The following is a 23,988-nucleotide window of genomic DNA, read 5'->3' as shown; positions in this document are numbered from 1 at the left end:
CCAGTGTTCCTTCAGCGATACAGAGACGGCACTCGCGACCCGCACTGGAGCAATGCGAAAGCACAACGTCCATGTACTATACCGACGTCAGTGGCTGTTCCGACGTCCATGTACTATACCGAAGTCCATTGCTATTCTGAGATTTAAATGCATTTTTCGCGTCTTTTCACGTTCAATTAATGAACTAAGTACACCTCATCAACCAAATGTTTCCCACGGCGACATTTTATCACACGCTATCCGTCAAAATCACACTTTCACACATTTATCTTCAGAGAATGACGTAATAGTGTGAACAAAATGTGCGGACACGTTTTTCGGACATTTTTTGCTGACGCGACAGAGCCATATAACTCAGAAGCACTTGTATTTGGGCGTGTTGCTTCATAACTTTTCTGGGGGACACAGGGGCGCAATAAAAGACACGGACAAAGAAGTAGACAGGGACAAGCTCTCGTCCCTGTATACTTCTTTGTCCGTGTCTTTTTTTGCGCCCCTGTGTCCTCCTGAAAAGAGCCATATAACGCTATTAAAAAAAATGCTGCTTCCTGAACGCCGTGATCTGGATATTCTTAGCTTGCAAGAGACCTAGCACGCCAAATGCAGCCTGGTATAAAGTTTTCTCTGTTATGAGTCGTTCTTACAGTTTATTCGGGATGTAAGCTCTAATAAAGGGCTATTAGAGGAGTGGATAATGAGAAAGTGTAAATAAAAGCAATAAAAGAAAATTAAGATATTGAAACCAACACAGAAATTTATAAAACGCAGAAATCTATCTACCACAGACGCCGTACAGTTTACCAACCCTATCCATTCAAACACTGTGATAGAGGCCAACATCCTGCAATTGTCAGTGCCATCCCTCATGTAATGCTCCGCACCCAGGACCTTTGAGGAAACGAATAAAAAGAAACGCTATCTCCCCGCTCTTACGTCAAACTTCCATCGCAGTAAGCAAATTCCAACGGTCGCTGTTGATAATGCAACGCATTGCAGCAGTAGGCGTCACAACGTCTGTGGCAGCAGAGGTATTTTGAATTGCAGTTTGAATAGCCATTCATGGCCACTATCAAACCGAACGTGTACTCATTAAAATTGTTGGTAGGTGCTTTCTGACAGGTAAAAAGTTCAGCAACGTTACACGCGTATTCGCCTTCTGAAAACAGCCAAGGAAAGGTGAACAGTAATCTTTCCTCTTTGACGGTCACTGTTTCTTATTCTTTCATGTACCTGTTGCGACAAAGAAATTCTTTAAAGCGCAACATTTTCTTCACCCGCAGAACCCACAACATTTGGTTAAGGTTTCCTCACAGTGTCGCTGTGTGTTCTAAAGGGCTGCGACGTTGTACGCATTTTGTTTCTTTGCACTTGACGGCCTTTTTTTTCAGTACTGAGCGATTCATGTCTCAGAAAGCCTTTCTCATCTTACGTTTTTTTTTCTTATTCAAAAAATTGTCATGAATGCCACAAATCCTTCCCAACCATTTCCTTACTCTTTAATGCTAAAGCATATTAGATGGCTCTGTCGCGTCAGCAAGATGTGTCCGCAAATTTGTCCACATGATTAAGCCGTTCTCTGAAGAAAAATGTGCGAAAGTGTGATAGTGACAGACAGTGTGTGATGAAATGTTGCCGTGGCAATGATTTGGTTGATAAGGTGTAATTGGTTCATTAATTAAACTCGAAAAGACGCGAAAAATACACTTAGACGTCAAAATAGACATGCACGTCGATAAAGTACACCGACGTCAGAACAGCCACAGACGTCGATATAATATATGGACGTTTTGCTTTCACATTTTTTCCATGCGGTTCGCCGCAGTGATCTCAAAGTTTGTTTGTTTGTTTGTTTGTTTGTTTGTTTGTTTGTTTGTTTGTTTGTTTTAATTATAAGCACGGTTCAAACTATTCAGCTCTTCCTGCCGTTCTTGGAACTGCGTTCAAAACTCCTCTACTTAGGCCTATTCATTAAAATGTGTATCGCCAGGTCGCCCTTTATAGTGATTTCATTTGAGTACATTAATACGTTTCCCATGGCATCGATCCCCATCGTTAGGTGACCATATAAAGATATAACATCCCAGTCCAATAAAATAACAGAACCGTATGAAATATGCGACAAACTATTTTGCAGTTTTGTTGTAAAGACGTATTTTTCTCTTGTTTTGTAGTGTTTTTCTTTAGTACTGTAGTTTTTTCTGTACTACTTTTCCGTAGTAAATACACAAAATTCTATTGTCACTACAAAAATATCTGCTGTTAATACAAGCTTTTGGTGGCAAACAATACAAATATCTGTTGTTACCGTATAAACTTTCCAAATGAAAAGGCATTCCAAATGGCGAGGAAGTTGATCTGGAATCTTTGACTTTAGGGACGGTTGAATCGAATGCATAAACAGTGAGCTTGTTATCTTTCTTGTTCAACACTACCGACGAACACTGCGTCAAAGTCATTCAGCTCCATCGCAGTGCTCTTAATACAAAGTGCTTTTTCGCTTTTTGCAAACAATGCACTAGGTGCCGTGTTCAACTGGCAACAGTGATTACCGTCAGCGTTCTGGAATATGTATCGAACCTGATCGAGCGCATCCATTAGTTCTAAGGTGGCAACTAAAGTGTCTTGTTAAAAAGCGTGGGACCCTATAGGAAGTTGCCGACAGGAAAAAAAAATAAAGAAACCAAATCGGTGGGGCCCCTCTACAGGTCCCACCTCACCAGCTTTAATTCGGCTCGTCCAGTTAGAATCCTGCCAAGATTTCAAACTCACGTCATCGGATTAAGGGTTGGTGCGAAGAACAACGCTCGGCAAGGTATCGTCTGAATTGGTTCCGAGCAGCAATTTTACATTTATTTGTAAATTATAGAGTCTAAGCAGAGCTTTCAAATTTTGTTAGAATACTCTCAAAGGAAGTCTGGATAGACCTGATGCATTAAAATATTACCATCAAAATATATTCAGTGTCCTTTTAAGAGTTCCTGATACGCAGGTAAACCTCAACACTGTTCCGGTTTATGCACTGCGAGCAAATTTTAAAAAAGAGGCCAGTACAAATTAACAGAGAATTACGTCTTATCAGGAAGCCTTTCCGACAGCGGATTCTAAGTCTCTTCCAATAAACTGCAAAAAAAAAACTGGTATGAATACAGCTAACCGCGTAGCAACATACACTCACTGCACATAACTTTGGTGAAAGAGCTTAGAACTATTTAATGACCCCCACGATGATTATCAAGTCTAATTTAGGGAACCGCTTTTGGGTCAGCTTCAAAAGAAAAATCGGACATCGGCACCTCGATTCTGTTACCGTTTGTGATGTCACAAGTACAATGAACGGACTTGGTCTTTGATTGCGGGACAAAAGTGAGCCACTAATGGATTGACTGGCGCCTTCGCGCAAAGGTCAGAGGAAGCCGATAATCATAAGGTCAGCTAAGACGCAGAGCAATGCTAGCGTTTCATACACGCGTAAGAGATATCAGTAAACGTTGCGGCCGGAGATAAAGGCAATCCATTAGGCACGGCGGGATAACATGCAGCTGTCGTCGCACGTGAACAGTGACGTATCTAACTTGGCTCGCATTCCTCCCGTACGCGGTCACAGCGATAAAATAGGTATAAAATGGAGTCATGTGGGTCGGTTTCAGTACGTCTTCCCTAGGAGATCTGGGGTGATCGCGTGAAATTCGTCTAAACTTCAGCTCCGAGCCAACTACCGCAGAGGTAAGCCGAAGAAGTTTACTTCATGAGTCCGATTCTTTATTGCAACGGGGACAAGTTTAGGAGAATGAATTTAATGTAAAAAGAAGAAAAATCTTTCCCTGTGAGTTTGTCCTTGTGCGACCTGCACCACAGTTACTATACCAGCCGTATATAATTATATGATGTCATTTGAGTTTGGAAGTTTGTCGACGGTATGAAAGTTTTCAAATTTTCATTTATGAATTCCATGTTCTTCTATTTTTAGTTGTATTGAACAGAAAAGTTAAACACTCACTGTAATCGAGAATTTCTTCATAGGTTTTCTTGCGGACAATCATCCATATTTTTGGCGAAGCTTTTGAGTTCTGTTGATGTTGAATACCCACTTGCCTTGTTTTCTCTGCTAGAAAGTTGCCTGAACCCTGTTGTAGCCCACAATTCATCAGTTTTTTTAAGTACACCCAGTCGGCTGCCCTTTTTCGCATTATTATACGTATTTGCTGTCATCGTAAAAATAACTGATTACTGTTAATTTCTTGCTCTCACGAATGCTGTTCAGGCCAGGCAATGTAAATACATTTGCTTAAATGACACGGAACGTTTTGAAAGCAGCCACGGTCACCCAGTAGTTAGGGTGCTCGGCTGCTGATCCGAAGAGACGGGTTCGATCCCGGCCACGGCGATCGCATTTCGATGGAGGCGAAACGCTGGAGGCCCGTGTACTGTGCGATGTCAGTGCACGTTAAAGAACCCCTGGTGGTCTATACTATCCGGAACCCTCCACTACGTTGTCCCTCATAGCCTCAGTCGGTTTATGATGCTAAACCCCATAAAACCATAAATGATTAAAAAGTGGTCGGAGTACTTTAGCCGAATCAATCAGCTATGGGCTACAGCAGTGAGCTTGCGAGGTGTGTCAGCTATTTGCATGCTCAGCCAGTTTTGTTAGAGCGTCTGCTGTGGTAAACCAGAAGGCGGAATGCGCTACGCTGATGCACTTACTTAATCAGCAGTAATCAAGCAGTAACTCCAATAAGTCAACATTCAGAGCTACATTCTGATATGTGTGCTAGACAAACACCTATACCAAAACCTACTGCGTGTCAGGTCATTAGCAGTTTGTCGCTATGGGCATCTATTTGGCAGTTCCTATGCAAGCGTATATGCCAGTGTTTCAGGTCTCTCCCTTTTTCCACCAAACACACTCTATCCGAAGAGTTCGCAGAAATCAATGGCCTCTGTTTTTTTGAATATCTTAACTAAAAACGGAAAAACCGGAAATGAACGTGGAAAACTACGAACAGCGGAATAAAATTAAATGGACTTGAACATGCTCTCATCCCGGCGTCGTGCAGGCTGTGCAAGTGCTAGGCAATGTTAGATGCATCAACCATTTGATGGCGATGTCTTGAATCAGCCTAGATTTGAATAGAAAACGAGGAAATCTAGAGAAGAAGAGGTACATAAACCAGCTAGCCGTAGAAGGTAAAGAGCAGGATTTATGTATCTCGCTCGAGGATAGATTTTCCGCTCTAATAGAGGACAAGTGTTCAATCGTTAAATGGTAATTTCAGAGGTATCATTGAGGAGTACGCGATAGCAGCAGGGTAGCTATAGTACACATTTTCTTCTGTTTCTTCATTCTCAAAAGTAACGACCACACAATTCGCGATGACTACCCATTTCCTTGCACCAATCGGGGAAACAAAAGAAGATGTATGACGCGATACCATAGCGCACACACTTCGAAATGGTTGCTGTTTGCAGCCCCTATTTCCTAGCCCTGCTGGGTAGTTGCAGTATTCACAGTGACGCGTCATCAGAGGACACTATGTTCCCACCACGCTACCTGTACGCATCGTGAGCTTAGTTTCAGTTCTGTGCCACAAACGCGCGCCGGATTTGCTCGCGCTGCTGACCATTTGATAATGACTTTTGTTCGTTTCAAAAACTGGTATGTCGCAGTTTTGTACATGGCTTCGAACTCGCCATTGGCACTAACCGGGAAGCTGTCAGTTTCTTCCCTTGTTTCTTTCTTTCTTCCTTTCTTTCTCTCCTTCTTTCTTTCTTTCTTTCTTTCTTTCCTTCTTTCTTTCTTCCTTCCTTTCGTTCTTTCTTTCCTTCTTTCCTTCTTTGTTTCTTTCTTTCTTCCTTTCTTTCTTTCGTTCTTTCTTTCTTTCTCTCTTTCTTCCTTTCTTTCTTTCCTTCTTTCTTTCCTTTTCTTTCTTTTTCTTTCTTCCTTTCCTTCTTCCTTTCTTTCTTTCTTTACTGAAGACATTCTGTTTAAAACCTTATTAGCGAGGTTTAGTTCATCAACTACCTAGTGTTGTTGATTTCTCAAGTAATTGGCGTCCGGCGTGGCTCAGAGTTTGTTCGTCAATGGTTTGGGTTTTATTTAGAACTCGCTAGTTTTAGGCGTTTTTGAAAGCGCTCGCTGAAACAACCAGTGTGACAATTGCATCCATCTGCTGGAACGAAAAGGCTTGAGCTTAAATTGAGAATTGAGGACAGCATAGTGAGCTATAGAAATGAAAATGATAGGTGTATCATGAATAGGGCAGAGTAGGTCAGGCAACAAGCGGGAATTAATGACATCCTAGTTGAAATCAAAAAGGACTGGGCGTAGGCAAGGTACCTAATGCGAAGGCTAAATACCCCAAGGTTGCTAAGGGTAACAGAGGGGATTCCGAGATAAGGAAAGCATACAGTAATGGGCGGCGGAGTGCGGTGAGCAGATGAGATTAAGAAGTTTGCGGGGATATGGTGACCGCATTTGCCATAGGACTAGATTAATTGTGCGGATATGGGAGATTCCGCCCTCATGCAGAGGATAGTTATGCACACTACACAGTAAAGAACACGTGTACAAAGGTAAGGCCAGGCCCTGACCCAGAAGTTTTTTCCGGTACGCTGTAAGCGAACATCACACGTTTGCGAGAAGCTGCACGTAAATGGATTTCCGGCCGCAAATGCTGCCATTTGCGAAGCTAGACACGACCTTTTTAAGTTGCACGTGTCACTTTGATCAACAATAAGACCCGCGTTTGACATGCTCACGTCTCTCGCAGTACTTCTTTGTTTGGCAGCCTTACAGGACGTGGCGAACTATTTTCTTAGAATACACATAGTTATTTTCATCAACTACATAGTGGCGTAGGCCATGACGACATTCGGGGCACTAGTTTTCATAGGCAACGGTCACTCGCTCTTTCTAATTCTCAGCATAAACAAGTCAGACGTAATAGCACTGCCTTATCACTGGAAGATTTTCTTCAGCCAACCTTATTACGAACAAACCTTTTCAAAGAAAATAGCACTCAGATAGTACACATGGGGCGGAAAGATTTAGAGGCACATTTGAGACAGACTTCCAGAAGAACAGGTGGCTTCAAAGCACGAAAGTTCGGGCATTGTTACTGAATGGCCTTAGGGTCATTCTGACATGCATGACAGTCTTTCTGCCAGCGTCACAGCAGAGAACAAGCCCGTGACACTTCTTGTTTTCGGCCAAACCTACCGGCTGTGCACACCTTTTTTTTTGTTACGTGTGAGCAGGTGCAAAGAGAGCATGTTATAAAGAGTACATCGTATGTCACGGAATATACCATAGTCGTGAGTATACATCTACAAGTGAAATCATCCACCAATACCAAACCGTGTTTCTATTTTTTTAGCACTGAAATTCCGACGCACTCGCCTATAAACCACATTGTTCCTTCACAGCCTGCCAGGTGCCGCTTTCGACTCAAGGACCCCAGCAGCTCATCATGATGCAACGTCTCTTCATCGCACTCTTCATATGCATCATAGCCGGTAAATACTGCTACGTTCTCGTCATTCTTTGATCATTTCCCTCAAACGCGAAGTATATGAATTGTTGAAGGCATTTTTTTAAACAGAAATATTTGGTTTTCTGAAGCTATTTAAACCAACGCCTCTAACCAACATCATGTTAAGCCTTGTCGTCAAGTATAATCTCTGACCTGGATTAATTCCTTCGCAAGTCAGCTATTATCATTTGCTCAAGATGCATCTTCTTAACCACAGCCTTTATATGTGTGTATACAGGGTGTTTCACCTAAGACTTTCTGCAATTTTTTAAAATAAGCTATTTGAATTAGATGCGCGCTTTTTCTGGCATAGCATTGTCAGTGGTGTAGTACATCATAATGCAGCTAAGAAGTGCTAACTAGCAGGCTTGTTAACCAATATTTAATAGTTAACTTTTAAACTATTACCGTTGGGCTCCTTAATTATTGAGAGGCATGTAGCCCACCGTAAGTGATGTCCATATCCGTTTTTAGAATTCCGAGAACGCGATTATCCTCGGCGCTGTGGCCCAACAAATTTCGCCTACATCGCGCCAAAATACATGCGGTTTGAGAAGCTTGCAGGCAAAGCAACCTCTCCAGTGAACGTAACTCGTCGAAATAGCCAAAATTTGTTGGGCTGCAGGGCCGAGGATAATCGCGTTCTCGAAATTTTAAAAACGGATATGGACATCGCTTACGGTGGGCTACATGCCTCTCAATAATTAAGGAGCCCAACGGTAATAGTTTAAAAGTTAACTATTAAATATTGGTTAACAAGCCTGCTAGTGAGCACGTCTTAGCTGCATTATGATGTACTACACCACTAACAATGTTATGCCAGAAAAAGCGCGCTTCTAATTCAAATAGCTTATTTTTAAAAATTGCAGAAAGTCTTAGGTGAAACACCCTGTATAGGCGCCACGAGCATAACCAGCCACAAAACTAAGTTCATATTCCTTTCATTGTTTTCGACATTACTGGGTATATTATATTCCGGTACTATTTGCCCTCGTTGGCAGTTGCACTGGCCCTCTCACACTAATGACAATTCTTAAGTCCCGCTTCTTTCAAACAAATACTGTAGTTACCGAAATCTGTTTCTATTTAGGAATCTGCGCTGCCATTAAAACGGTGCCACCCAGTGAAGACTGCGAGCAAGAGCCAGATCCCGGAATATGCAGAGGAATGTTCAAGAAATGGTTTTACAACGCGACGTCCTACCGTTGCGAAATATTTTACTACGGAGGCTGCCACGGAAACGGCAACAGGTTCGACAAGTTCGCGGAGTGCAGTAAGAAATGTCGAGGTAAGAGAGCTTATAGAAAAGCTGGGTCGTTGAGTGGGCCTCCCTATCCTCAACCAGTACATAATTTGTATTTGCCACAGACTCACTGATGTGCTCAATATTGTCGTGACTCCACCAACTTAAGTGCGTGAAACAATTTGCGCCAATTTCTGGATTTTTCTGTGTTCTTTCAGGAGGTCAGGTGATTATTTTTTCAATTTAAGTTATAAAAGGCCTAATATTGCAATGTATATCTTTTTATTGTGCGTGGGTGTAAAATTAGTGTTGCTACATTCCGTCTGCTTACTATTCCGCGAAATATTTTACAATGTACACCAAGCGGTATCGAGACTTGGAGCTTGGGAGCTTTATTAATACCAAATATATGTTGAATTGATAGAGAAACCAGAGACAGCATTTTCTCCAAGTAAAATTTGAAACAGAAAAAAAACCTGACGTTTCAATGCACGTTTGGTTCCTTCTTCAGGGGACACAACGGGTACATCGGTGAGCGACGTTAATTAATGAAAAAAGTTGGGAGGGGGGCTGTAGGTTTTGGAACATAGAGGGAATTCTTTTAGCCTTGGCGTTTTAGAGGGTAGTTGGGTGGAAGGGCTGGGAGTGATAGTGCGAGAGATAGATCCTACGACACTAATTCCTGGTGCGCCGTTATAGGGATCAGGGGTTCGTTGGCGTCTTCTGTTGCGGCTCGAACTTGAAAGGTGCCTGCGCCTTCTTCTTCCATTTATCTCCGTTTTCAAGTTGTTGAACAAAGCCCACGAATGTATGAGGTTGCCTGTTAAGCTATTTACGTTACCTGGAGTGTTTTCAATGTATTTCAATCAAAATTTTGGTCGGCCACAATGTCTCTTTTAATGCGAAAGCACTATATAACGCGGTCCCAACAAAGAATCTTGTGTGAATCCTCGAAGTAATTCCAGTAAGCTCGGGTTAGTTCGGAAGAGCGTCGCGCAAGCTGTAGCCAGTGGGAGGGTGACCTTGAGGGTGACCTTGACCAAATCTAATATAGCAACAGCCCATGCAGAAATAAAATAAAGTGAGCAGCGAAGATAAGCTTCGCTGCCCACTGCACGAGAGCGCTATGCGATTACCGCAGCCGATCCCGAAGCGTGTTGAACTGCAACAAACTCTTGCATTGTGCATTGCATATCGTAGTCTTCATCAATTTCTATTTGCGACGAACACAGATCAGATCAGCTTAAAAGTGCACTGAAGAGGATTCTGAACTTGTCGTTTTACCGCGGGAACTCGATCTACATGTTCCTAGCATTCTTAGAAACTGCGGCTTATTGCCCTGTGTGGCCGATTTCACCAATTAAATCGAATTAACGTCCGGCTCCCGCCTTTTTTTTTTTAATTCTCCCTCGTACGGTGGGCGGAGCGGACCAACGCGTGGAGCGCCTTTCACCCAGTCCCGTGGAGGCTTTGCTTTCGCTTTATTTTGTTTTTTAGGTTTCCATGAATAAATATTTTCATTCTCAGATAATATAGCCGCAAAATAAGCCCGAAGAAATAAAAATACGCGCGGACTATTTGCTACCTCGGACTACTACGTATTACTCCGCCGATGGCAGAGCGGCAAGCTGCCATGGGACTGGGTGAAAGGCGCTCCACGCGTTGGTCGACTCCGCCCACCGTACAAGAGAGAATTAAAAAAAAAAAAGGCGGGAGCCGGACGTTAATTCGATTTAATTAGGGAAATCGGCCACACAGGGCAATAGATCGAAGTTTCTAAGAAAGCTCGGAACGTGTAGTTCGAGTTCCCGCGGCAAAAAGACAAGTTCAGATTCCTCTTCAGTGCACCTTTAACCTCTATCAGAGCTTAACCTGAGTCTAATATTGTCGTGAGACGTCTCAACGAACCCAGCAAAACAAAACCATGAGGCAACCAGGCTAAACATATGCTTTCACATGTCTACTCGGTTTGATTACCTTAAAGCCCTGCCGCTTTTTTTCTAAAAGTTATATCCTTATATCCTAACCAGACAGAAAATTTTATGGCTAAGCTTATAGCTATGAAATAATGCGCTGTTTTTATCTTTTAGACCCTGTTCTTGGAGTGTGTGCCTTGCCAGAAAGCAAACAAATTTGTCGAGCTGGACATAGAGGGTACCGGTTTGATGCGTTCAAGCAAAGATGTGTGCCTTACATCTACTGTGAGCACAATGACAACCATTTCGAAACTGAAGAGAAGTGCCAAGAGAAATGTGGGCGTAAGTAGCCAAGAGTTGTTTTTTCGTTCCCATTGTTTTCGTTTTTGGCGCGTCCTTGAAAGACCCGCTCATTTTGATCAACGAAATTGGCTGCACGTCTTCCATAATCGTTGTATCGTGTAGTCTAAGAAACTTCTTATAATAATAAACTCTTGTAATGCCACCTCACTGCTTTTAACGTGTTTTGGGAAAACAAATAAGCAGACCAAAAACACTGCTAGCTAAAGCCAACAGCTAAACTAGAGAAGAACTGCAGATTGGGCTAGTTGGTGTAGATTTATAATGATGGTTCAAGAGCGCAAACAGTCTTTGTGTGTCTTGTCTCCTTCTTGGTCTGTGTGTGTTTGCGCTATTGTACCATCATTATGAAGCTAAACTAGCTTTCGATTGTGATTATATCCCACAAAATGGTCAACCCTAACGTTATGCTTGTATTAGCTTAGATGGACTCATTTCTGACAAAATAGAAAGTAAATTTGCTCAGTTTGTGGAAAAATGAAAAGCAGCTTTCGCAGGTTTTGGACGGCATGAATAATAGCAAGAAACCTGAATCAAACACTGATTCACTTATCCCCTACCTCATGCTTAAATACAACAACACAACTACTGAGTCGCTAATTCAAACTTCCACTAATGCATTTATCAAGCTGAAGTGAAAGATGGGTCACGACAAACGTGGGTCATTTTTGAGGATGAATCATCACTATACAACCGCTTAGGTCTATTCATGAGCGCGCATGTGATGTAACTGCCTTAAAACAACACCTAGTGTCTTTAAACTACCAACCATGCGCTTTCAGTAGTTTATAACCATGCCCTACAACGTGCCGTGCTCAGCGGACCCAGTAGTCAGACTTTGCTTCTGTCAGAGGGGTACCATTCGGCACCCTGCTTTCTTTGTTAAGAATTTCTTTAAACAGTTTTAGACTCCATAGACTGTTCTCAATAAAGTCTACCGACTTTCTATAGACAAAGCCTATAGACTAGTTTATAGACAATACAAATCATGTAGACAATCTGTAGGTTTGTATGGATTTATAACTTCTTTAGACAGTTATATACTGTCCATAGACTGCTCTCAATAAAGTCTATAAACTTTGTACAAACAAATCCTATAGACAAGTTTAAAGACAATACAAACCCTATAGACAGTCTATAGACATTGTATAGAATTATGGCCACACACTATTAGACTTCTGTCCATGCGCATTCTTTATACTATCAGCAGACAATAGGAATCGTTTATAGGAATGTAATAGAGCCTATAAGAAGTCTATAGAAAGTTTATAAACCGTTTGTGTAAGAGTTGTATGCTAATATTCACGTTAAATCCGATTTCTGGTGAGGTCATTGTGCGTTCTCATTCTTTTCTTCTAGAATTCGCGCAAGATTCGTGCCTCCTTCCGAAGCACCCGGGTCGCAACTGCAGTAGGTCGAGCCGCATGCAGAACTACTGGTTCAACAGTGAAACGAAATCCTGCGAACTGTTTGACTACGAAGGCTGCGGAGGAAATGGAAACAATTTTCTCTATGAATCCGAATGCTGGAAAACATGCGGCAGTGAGTATCCTCGACTACGTACAGACTCCACTAACATTTTCTTACCTACAGGGTGTCTCACCTAATATTTTACACAATTTATAAAGATAGGCTTTTTTTACTTAGAACAGTGCTTTTTTCGGCACAGCATTGTCAGCGGTGTAGTACATCAGGATACAGCTAAGACTTGCTAACTGGCAGGCTGGTTGACTAATATCGAAAAGTTAACTTTTTAACTATTAGTTAGGCTCCTTAATTATTGAGAGGTGTGTGGTCCACCGTAAGCAATATTCATATAAGTTTTTAGAATTTCAAAAGCGCGGTCCCTCGGTGCTGTGGCCCAACAAATTTTCGCTATTTTGACGAGTTACGTTCACTGTAGGGGTTGTTTTGCCTGCAAGCTTCTCGAAAGCGCATCTATTTTGGTGCGATGTCTTGAAATTTTTTTTAGGCCACAGCGCCTAGGGTAACCGCGTTTTCTAAATTCTAAAAACTGATATGGATTTTACTTACGGTTGGCTACACACCTCTCAGTAGTTAAGGAGCCTAACGGTAACAGTTAAAGTGTTCCCTATTGAATATCAGCTAACCAGCCAGTAAGTACGTCTTAGCTGTATTCTGATGCATTACACTGTTTACAGTGATATGCCGAAAAAAACCTCGTCTAACTCAAAAAAACCTGTTTTTAAAAATTGCCTAAAATCTTAGGTGAAACACCCTGTATATGATGGAAGCCAACAACTACCGAAGCTAAGGTGCAAAGGGGATGCTAAAAAAAAGTTCAGGGGCACTTTGTTGACCGAAAGTGCGGTGAGGCGAAAGCCTTAAGCGCAGTGTTGCTGCTTGTGTCACTGATGTGTGGTTAAGATGTTAAGCTTCGCCTCTAAGAGTGGAACGCGACAGCGTCTTGCAACGCTGCCAGGGAGTCCACAGAACGCCATCGCCCGTTCGGTTCTACGCCTTGCTCGTCCGTAAATTGGTTTTTGAGGAAAGGAAATGTATCTGTCTCGCATATCTCGGTGGACACCTGAACCTTGCCATAACGGGCAGGGAGGAAGATGGAAGTGAACGAAGACACCCTATTCACTAGACGCGCCTTTGTTCATTCCAAGCCATCGAGCTGGCATGCCGGAGTGGTAGCATGCTCGTCTCGCACTCCGGAGACCGGGGTTCGATTCCCGAACTCGGCGAATTTCCTACTCGGTTTTATTTATTTATTTGGCCTGATTAGAAAGGTTAATTAGGCTGATTAAGTAAATTAAGCAATTAACTAAACTCATTCCCACTTACTGGGAGCATCACTATACGATCCCTTTAATTGGTTGCATGGTGGTTACTAGCCAAAGTACAATTGGCCCCGTTTGAAATGCGCGCACTGTGACGTCACGACCATTTCGCCCAACTGAAAAGCGTGACATTTCTATCGACAACTCCTGCTTACAACGATGAGGCATTAAAGGCTTCCGCTTAAAAATTCTCTATGCACCTTGGCTTCGGTGGTTGTTGCCTTCTGTCATGTATGTCGTAACGAGCCCCTCTTTCCCCATCCTTCCTGTGTTTATTCGCTTATCTAAGCTTCACGGGAGACAGTGCTATATGCGTATTAGAATATATTGCTTAGAGGTGATCCAGAACTTTTATTTGTGGAAATAGTAACTCCAGTCTATAGAACACGTTTATTAAATTTGCTACAGATAATTGGTTGCATTCACGCGGTCAATTTCTATAATAACAAACTAGTCCATGAGTGGCATAACATGTTCCTCGGAAAAGGTACACGATTTTCCTTTTATGGCATCACAGTCATCAGTTCTGAATCTCAATTTTGCTTAAGTCTGCCAGCCACCTCTGCGTGTGGCAAGAAAGGGTTTAGCATGTTTACAACTTAAAAGCACACTTTCCTTTGTGGAAGTATGCTTTACAGCGTCAGTAGAGAAATCTAGCTGTAGCATTTTAAGAAGAACGGTACTAAAATACAATTTTAGATATGTGGCAACAGTTTATGTCAGCATAAACCAATTATTTTAGTGTCTTTTTTTTTTAAGAAAGGAAACGGCGCAGAAACTGTCTCACTTTTCTGTGGGCACCTCAAGCGCGCCGTGAAGAAAGGAAGGTGGGAGTGAAAAAAGAAAGAGAGAAAGAGGTGCCATAGTGGAGGTCTCCGGAATAATTTCGACCACGCGGGGATCTTTGACCTGCACTGACATCGCAGAGCACACGGGCGCCTTTCGCGTTTCGCCTCCATCGAAGCGCGGCCACCGCGGTCTGAATCGAACCCGGGCAGTCCGGCTTAGTAGCCAAGCGCCCTAACAACTGAGCCACCGCAGCTATGCCTTGTTGAAATGTCGCAATATATGTTTTCCCTGCCTACACAGAATACGTCGAAAGCAATTGCAGTTACCCAATACATCGTGGGAAGGAGTGCCCTGGTGGTTCACCTAAGTTAGCATTTGGATTCAACAAGAAGACCAAACGGTGTGAAAGGTTCGTCTACCACGGCTGTGGTGGCTACCCCAACAGGTTTGATTCCGCAAGCGAGTGCTGGAACACTTGTGGCCGTAAGTGATAGCTCCATCATTTTCATTACCACTCGTTCATGTTTAAACGGAACAATTTCAGAGCAGACTTCAAAAACCATCCTAAAAGAGAAATCATTCGTCGCGTCTATAAACAAAAACAACGCTGTAGCATTGGAACAGCTAGGCACACCGAGAGGCTATAGTTGAGCGTTATGCAAGAAATTCAGAGCTGAGGACCACGGTTGTTGTTTTAAAAAGAATGTCAGCAAAATTGGGCTCCCCACAGTGCAACAAAAAAAGCCACGAGCAACAATGAGCACATTCCAAAGCGAAATTTCTTTTAACACACAGAGCCATCCGCGAAATACATTCCGGTAAATAAATAATAGCTTATGCTGAGGAGAACCACAGTGTTTTCCTACAGACAGAATCCACTATTAGGCTGCCATGCAGACGTTACTTTTTATTTACACAGCCTAATGTTTATCCTGGTGGACAACAGTAGGTGTCACAGTTCTAATGTCATCTATAAATCAACTGGTCTATGTGCGTCCTGAGAAACGTCAAATTTTTTTCTTAGGTCATTAAAATATCACGCATCTTTTAACTGTCTCTCTAACTCTCTAAACTGTCTTCTTTTGTTTCACTTTGAAAGCGAGTTTGCACAAAAAAAAACAAACGTAAGAAATTCTTATTCTGCAACAATCATGTTACTGACTTCTTCTTCATGCTTACGTTCTCAACAAAACGTCCATAATTACCGGACACGAACTGCCCACGGCAGGCTTTAAAAACCCATGCTTTATATTAAAATATACCAATATTCAGAGCAAAAGAAAACAACACCTACTAAAGTATACCACCGTGCGCACGCAACCACTCTAAACAGAAAAGTGTAAAAAGGGAGTAGCTCTTCATTTTATAAGCGGGAGTACGCTAGAAGAGAGTTTTTTCTCTTTTTGCTCCCATATAAGCTTATTCGTGTTGAGAGTGTACGTTACGTCCGAAGCGCTCCCAGATTAATTTCTGCCTTTTTGAGGTTCCTAATTGCAGAACAAAGTACACGTACAGTCGGGGACAAAAGTCTTTAGACCGCGCGTTGTGTAACCAGAGCTCATAGCTCTATATTAAACCTCCGGCTGAAGGCCACACTTGCGCAGGTGAAAGAATAAAAATTGCGAGGACACTTTGGCGACTATAGTGTTGAGAGGCGAAAGCCGAGGACACTATGAAGTGACGACTTCCAGTGGATTTGACGTCACATTGTTCCCGTGGCTATATCGATAAAGAATTTATACACCTTTCGGTGATCTTAAGTGTTAATTACGCTTATTTACACATTTTTTCATCTAATTTGACACAAATCCGACGTTTCTCCGACCATTCTGTGGAAACTTTCACTATGCCGTGATGACGTCCGGTGGATTCAACGTCAAACCGTTCCCGTGGCTATATCGACGTCCGCGCTATTTCGACGCAATTTCGACATGTTTGCCTGTAATTAATTAACTAATTAATCTAATTAATCTACAATCATCAAACTAGGCATCTAGGCTCAATTTTTTCTCCTCTATCTGAAGCAACTATTGGTTTTATTCTCTTTTAGTTCCCGAGTTAAACGCGTGTGACACGCTTTGTTAACGGACGACAGTATGAGCCATTAAAGGCTTTCGCCTGAAAATTTGTACTTTCACCTCCCCAGGTGTGGTCTACAGTCGCCAGCTGGTAGTACCGGTATCGGCTTCATTTGTGAAACACGTGGTGCAGAGACCTTTGTCCCCGACTGTAGATACGCATTTAGTGTCAGTAAAAAGGTGGGCACTACGATGAAGACTCAAACGAAACACATCGTCTTCATCAGCATCATCTGGGCACTGCTGCTGATTGTAAGGAAAGCGAAAATTTTGCCAATGCAGACAATAGTCTCTTTTTTTTTTTCATTCCTTGCAGTGAACTCTGGCAGCAAGTGTGTAGAACCGGGTCCCAGAAACAGCCTTGGACTTGTGAAAAAATATTACTACGACCTCAAGAGTGACAGCTGCAAGACTTCGCGATACTCTCCGTTTTCGAGCAAAAAGAACAGGTTCGACAGCAAGGATGACTGCGAGGCGACGTGCAAAGGTAAGAATCTGAATGTGGACACAATAATTCCCTGACAAAACTTTTGTTCGCATTCGGATTTCACGGTCAGCAGGAATTATACGTAGACAAATAGCGGCACGCAAAAACAGAAAGCAGTCATAAGAATATAAAAAAAAATCACAGGGACACTTAATTTCATTATGGGTTGGCACTACGGTAGCATTATGGGTTGGCAATACAAGATACGAGGAAACAGACGAACACAGTGCTGTATTCGCGCTGTTCGATACAGTTTACTAGAAGAGCCTTCCAATTGTGACGTCATCAAACCAGAAGTGACGTCACTTCCCTGTGCCCAATGGGAATGCTCCGGTCTGTGACGTCACTTCCCTGTGCCCAATAGGAATGCTCCGGTCTGGGGACGTCACTCCCCTCGAGCCAATGGGAATGCTCCAGTCTATTAAGGTCAATTCCCTCCAGCCAGTGCGCTAATTTCATGACCGATGGCGCATTTTGCTCCTTTGGACCTTTAATGCTATAATGGGCTTTCAATAATATCGCCATCTCCTTTGTCGCTGAGTGTATGCTGGTCTCAGCGCAGGAAGGCCGTAGCGAATTCTAGAGTCGTTCACAGATTTCGCTGGCCGCATTCTGAATTTCCTCTAGTCCGTCGTTTATTTGTGTTGTTTTAAACTATAAGTATTTACCAACTCAGCCAACTCAACTTGTAGCTAACTCCTGCTCGCTGAGTGCCCCACTGGCATTGATTGAAATATTTCTTTCTTTCTTTCGTTTTTTTCTTTTTTCGCGAGCGATTTATTTCTCAAGTATCACGCAGTAAGTAGATAACAATTAGTTAGTTGTGCTTGTTGAGATAGCCTTACTGATGGTATTGCCAAAGCGTCACCTGCTGGATGTATCACATTCTTTCAGCGGCTGACGCATCCACCACACAGAACTGCTTATGATCAATATAGATTTTATTCAGCGAGTAAGTCTGCAGCCATTTAATCTGAATACCATAAGTTGCAAGCACTGGCGTGTTTTCGCTCGTCCTGCTGGCGCATGTACGGCCAGTAAATGTGCAGCTCAATGAAGAGACATATCTAAGGCACCCCCGCCATCTCCTACCACAATGTTCTGCCAGAACTTGACGTCCAGAAACTAAATAAATGTACAGTTCACACACGCTCATAGTGCTAATGAAGTTCGGTTTCGTTTTATAGATCCATGCAGACCTCTCAATTCGCCTTCGCATTTAAGCTAAAAAATTGGGAGGACACTTTGTCAACTAAAGTGCTGAGAGGCGAAAGCCGAGGACACTTCCGGTGGATGTGACGACTTCCGGTGGATGTGACGTCACGCCGTTCCCGTGGCTATATCGATAGCCAAATTTTACATCTTTCGCAGATCTTAAGTGTTAATTACGCTTAATTACACATTTCTATATCTAATTTGACTCAAATCTGACGTTTTTACGACCATTCTGTAGCTATTTTCACTATACCGTGACGACTTCTGATAGCTTTGACGTCACTCCGTTTCCGTGGCTATATCGATGTCCACGCTATTTCGACATTTTTACCTATAATTAACTAATTAATTATTCCACAGTCACAAAACTTGGTTTCTAGGTTAATTTTTTCCTCCTCTATCTGAAGCAACAATTCGTTTTCTCTTAACTTTTTTAGTTACCGAAGTAACACGAGTTAAACGCTGCCAAAGGTGTGGCACCCTCTGCTAACGGACGACAGTATGCGCCATTAAAGGCAGATTTCATACAGAAATACAGATTTCAATTTTCTTTTCCTTAGCCAACTACACCTCTAGCATCGCAAGCCTCTAATACCACAGGGGCAGTCATCAAGAGCGAGCTCCCAGATGAATGACTTCGCTCAGCAACGATCGTCGTGACTGATGTGGCCTTGCAGACGACTATGAAAGAAGATCAGAACAGAATGCTCCTCCAGATACTGGTGCAAATTTTTCTCCGCTACAGACATCGGCCTCAATGAAATGAAATGTTGAATAAAGTTCGTTGATTGAGATATTCCTATTATTTGATGCTCCTTAAGAACAAGAAGTTTTAGTGATTTAAAAATCAAAAAGACCGACGTGCTGATTTACACAGCATTATGGGCGGCGCTAAGTGTTTCACAATAATGAAAATTGTCCAAGTCTCAGGTTCTTCCTTCAAATAAGCATTAGTGCCCCATGTGGTCGAAATTTCCGGAGCCCTTTACTACGGCGTCTCTCATAGCCTGAGTCGCTTTGGGACGTTAAACCCCATAAACCAAACCGAACCAGTAGTGCTGTTTTTGTTGTGTGCATACCAAAAATTAAAGAAAAAACATTGGTATTATTGGGGTAAGAACTGCACATTTTTTTTATTCTGGTGATAACCAGAATCTCTAATCTGACGTGATTAAGCGTCACCAGCCGAAACTTTAGCAGAGCCAATCCTGTTAAAGCATGCTTGTGCAGCCTTCCTCCGAGCTTTTCATTCAGTTTTCTTTTTATTTGAGAGGGGTACTTTCACAGGCTCACAGTTGTCAATTTCGCAATTGACAATTGTTTCCAGAAAAGTAACAAGCCTAAATTCATCTAAATTCTAAAACGATGTAAACACTAAAGAGAACCGATTACAGAACAACTAAATACTGCACTTCATTATCTGGACAGCTTGTGAGACTTAATTGGTTGATGGTAGAGAACGGAAAGGATAGTGGGTTTCCTGGCAGCACAGAACTAAGTGAACAAAAGAATGGGGTGCCTAAGAGTGCTTAGCCAACGTTTTGAGAAGAGGACTTGTCTAGAGGAGGACTTTTCCTCTTGTCCAAACGTTGGCTAAGCAACTTGAGGCTCCCCCCTTTCTTGATCACTTCACACAAACAAAGGTCCTGTTGTCGAAACATGGGCTAGACATCCTGAGGTTCCTCCCTTCCTTTTTCCTTGTTTGTTTTCGTGCGAATATATGCTAATTACACTGTGACGAAGATGGAGTCGATATATACCACCTTAACGCGCGCCCTCATCAACCGCGAATTAGATTACTTCGCAAAGATAGCACTATTACTGTGGAATTGGCCTCCTGAATATGTTTTGTGCAACGTACAAAGTATCACTTCCACGTAACCTAAACTCTCACTTGGAAAAAGCGAAAGACAATCCACAAATACAAATACTAAGAACATGTTCGCTAATGGTGTCTTCGACTGGTCGTTTCAGATCGCTCTAGAGCGCTCTGAGATGCAGCCGCACGTTCGGCTGGTCGAAATCAAGCGCTCTGACTACATTCGGCTGGTTCTTTCAGAGCGCCCGCCTCCAGCTCAGAGCGCTCTGAGGCGCTCCGAGAAAAAAGTCGGAGCGGCCCCGAGATGTGTTCACGTGACAGAGCCACTTCCGCCGTTTCGCGGAGACGGATGCGAAGCCAGGGTAGCCAGGGCACATCACGACCGGTCTGGCGAGGCATTCTTACGCATCCGTAGAAGCAAGTTTCGGCGCTTTAGGTATTAGACGCAGTTAAAACGTCCCTGCTGAGTGGCTCTGTGAGGGGAAATGTCGAAAAGCAGACGAATCATTAAGCTGGGTACGCCGTCTGTGTTGCTGTCACATCTGGGGCTGCCGCGGCATATCCAGAGTGGTACAACGGGACACTAATTTTTTATTTTTTATTTTTTCGACGCGAGCCGGAGACGAACAACTGCTGGGGCGGTGATACAGGTCCAGCGGCGACGGCGGCGTGGGCGGTGAAGACTGTGTGATTGCTGTCGTTGACACCAGCCGCAGCGGCAGCGCCACTGCGGTGTGGCGATTCCGGAAGTTAGGTCCTTTCCCTCCTTCTTGCGCTTTCGCTCTGAAAACTTGCTGACCATTCGGCTTGACCGGTCTCGCTGTGCGCTCGGAGCTAGAGCGGCTCTCACGTTGCCAAATCCGAACCGGATCGTGGGAGCGACCAGTCGAAGACACCATAAGTAAAACACGTTTCGGGGCTAGTTGGTGATGCATTTTCTTTTCTTCAAATTTAAACGGCGCTAACTTTTCAGACGAATACACAGATAGACAGCGCCCGTCCTGTCATGTCTATCTGTGTATTCGACTGAAAAGTTAGCGCTGTTTAAACTTGAAGAAAACTAAGAACATGTTGTCGGGCTAGTTGGTGAAGTACTTGTGACATGGTAAAGTTGCGCGAAAAGAACACGCACGAGGCAGGGTACGGGACGAGCACAAATAATAGCGCGATGAAAAGCGCACCTCAACATCTCTTTCCAGGTACCATTCGTTTTATTCTGGTTATTCCACTTTCCACTTCCACTGAAACTGGTATCACGCCATCAGCTATACATAGCGTTCAAAGAGAAAGCAACACATGTTTAATGCATCAGAGTTTCTGTAGAGTTTAGTGAGAGATTTCTTTCAGTGCCAGGTAATCTATTCGTCTTAATATTAAAGGGCTTAAACTGCGCTTACACAGGTCCAGGTTTGCCTATAGCATAAGGTTGCACTGCCCGGGACTCGATTATGCGTCGTCTGATGGCCGCGTGCAACACCTGCCAGAAGGCTTAGAATGATTAGCTTCTAAAGCGGTTTTCCCGCTGCTTTACCGGTTTTTTAACAATGTTCACGCTCTTAAAGCGAATTCAGAGAAGGCTAAAGAAAATGAAGCTGAAATAACGCAATAACCTTTTCCAAGTCACGAGACCCCTGTTTCCAAACATCATTTTCTTGTTATCTTGAGGCGGCTTCTCAGATCTGCAAAGTCCCTGTAAGAGTGTTGTGTCAAAGAGGTCGGCGCGCGTCAGCAAATGATCAAAACGAGAATGGTGACTCAGGAGCAATTCACAAAACAAGCGCGGAGAAAGTACGCTAACGCTTAGCACAGACGAAGTAGAGACGGATGAACTTCAAAGCGCGAATTGCTTCGTGGAATAAAGTTCATGACATATAAAAATGTCCCCACGCCAAAAGTCAGCCAGCTTGAGTCTTATTTTTTCCGCGCAGTCTGACGCCTTCGAATGACAGCCTAGCTTTCACTGTTGTAGAACGGGAGCCTATGGCAACGTGAAGAACAATGCCTCGCTTTAAATGAGTTAACTCTAAGAAAACCTACTGCATGGGGTACCTGTATTTTCTTGCGTTCCGCACACAAAACGTCTCTTATCAGACTGCCTGTTTGAAAATGACTTTCAAAGCAAAGAAAAAAAAGGTCTGAACCCTATAGGGCTAGTCTAACCGCATATAAACGCACGCATGAAAGTAACCAGATTCCACAGACAAGAAACCATTTTGCACATCAAAAGCATACTTCAGTCGCAGTCATCCTCGCATTGCTTTGTATTTGTGCTCGCAAGCGCCCATTGCATTCCGCTTGAAAGATGCACTTCATGACCGACTGCTGGTGACACCAGGCTGGCGGCTCAGTCTTAAAGCCAGTTAAGAAAATACAGTTAACCTTTGGTTTCAAAACTCGACCAGTGGTGAAAAATGTTTATTCTTTTGTCATCTGCTGGTCGGTTATGAACATTGTTTGGACAATACTGCGAAAACTAGTAAGCCACGCAGCGAATGCGTCAGGCGCCATGAAAATTTTCTGATATTTAAAACGGCTGAAAAAAGCCTGAGTCTGCCTGTGAACACTGCGCTCCCTAACCATTATATATGTCTAATGTCCTAAATGTAGAACACCGTTTTTGTGAGCAGTAGCTCTAAACGTTTATTGAGAAAAAGCTTGCGCCTGCTAGCTTAAGTTCAGAAGGCTCTAAACTTTTCCTGCGCAAACGTTGCATTGCTGATTCAGTGCTTTGCGTTCTGTGCGTAAAGTAAGAGCCGCCATTCTTTTCCGGAAGCAGTCAACAGGTTATAGCATATCTACTACATTGCGATTCCACAAGAAAAATCTGAAATATTTGTGCATCGTGATGAGAAAAATCCGCGCCTGATGACAAATGTCCTATCAGAGTCGATATCAAATGTTTCAAGATTTACCACACTTCATACGTAGTGGTTTTGCCCAGTGTCCTGCATTATATGACAGCTGAAAAGTTGGTGTTGAGGAAAACATTTTCATCATTTAAAGATTCTTTAGAAATTCTTAGTGAAATAATAATATTATATCAAAACATTTTGTTGTTCCTAAATTCCTGAGGTTTCGCATATATGGATTAAAACCGCGAATCCCGACCTCTCGTACTTTAGCTCTTGCCAGTTATCAAGACACAAGTCAAATACACTTGCCACAATACGCACACATCATGTTGTTGTTTTTTATTACTAACAGGCCTAGAACTTACTGTTCATATACACAGGCAAGCTCTAAAATAAGTTTTTCGTTGAAAGCACTTGTTTAGAAATATACTCATAACATTTTGTAGATGAGTAAAAGAAATCAAAAAGAACCATGCAGACAAACGGTTTCTGTCGGAAGATGCGTGCATCGACGTTAACATTTACTTTGTGTATTATTATTTCACAATAAAGTCCATTTTGTAGCAGCGACGGTGGCCTCTGCAACAGCATTGACACTTGCTGGAGTTCAGAAGAACGCAAATCATATCAGAAGAAATCACACCAGATCAGGATGTCCCATAAAGCCGAAACTCAACAGAAGATTCTCCTAAAACTGAGAAAAAAACTGAATAAATATAAACAACAGCGCAAGAAAAGACTTCAAAAAGGTCAAATTAGAATTTCAGTAGCTAGACGGACGTGTTGGTGATGTACTGTTTAAGTGACAGTGAAAAAGATGAAGGCGTAAGGAAGACATACACAGACCAAGCACAAGCTCACATCTCTTTTTTTATTGAGGGAGATCATGT

At 42.8% G+C, this 23,988-nt stretch overlaps 1 protein-coding gene across 1 annotated transcript; it reads left to right on the top strand.

The window, feature by feature from the left end:
• The first annotated feature begins 3,587 nt into the window (after positions 1 to 3,587).
• Positions 3,588 to 19,221, top strand: LOC149332433 (tissue factor pathway inhibitor 2-like). Its single transcript, XM_089555750.1, has 8 exons — positions 3,588 to 3,723; positions 7,426 to 7,515; positions 8,623 to 8,820; positions 10,866 to 11,033; positions 12,411 to 12,593; positions 14,948 to 15,130; positions 17,042 to 17,212; positions 18,988 to 19,221. Exons 2-8 carry the CDS (start codon positions 7,470 to 7,472, stop codon positions 19,017 to 19,019), a joined length of 981 nt encoding a protein of 326 aa, XP_089411876.1. The 5' UTR covers positions 3,588 to 3,723; positions 7,426 to 7,469; the 3' UTR covers positions 19,020 to 19,221.
• Positions 19,222 to 23,988: the final 4,767 nt, after the last annotated feature.

This window comes from Amblyomma mixtum, chromosome 8 (assembly GCF_055824585.1).
Source record: "Amblyomma mixtum isolate Tamu chromosome 8, ASM5582458v1, whole genome shotgun sequence".
Lineage (NCBI taxonomy): Eukaryota > Metazoa > Arthropoda > Arachnida > Ixodida > Ixodidae > Amblyomma > Amblyomma mixtum.
Note: the sequence above shows the minus strand (reverse complement) of the source record. Positions and strands in the feature narration are given on the sequence as shown.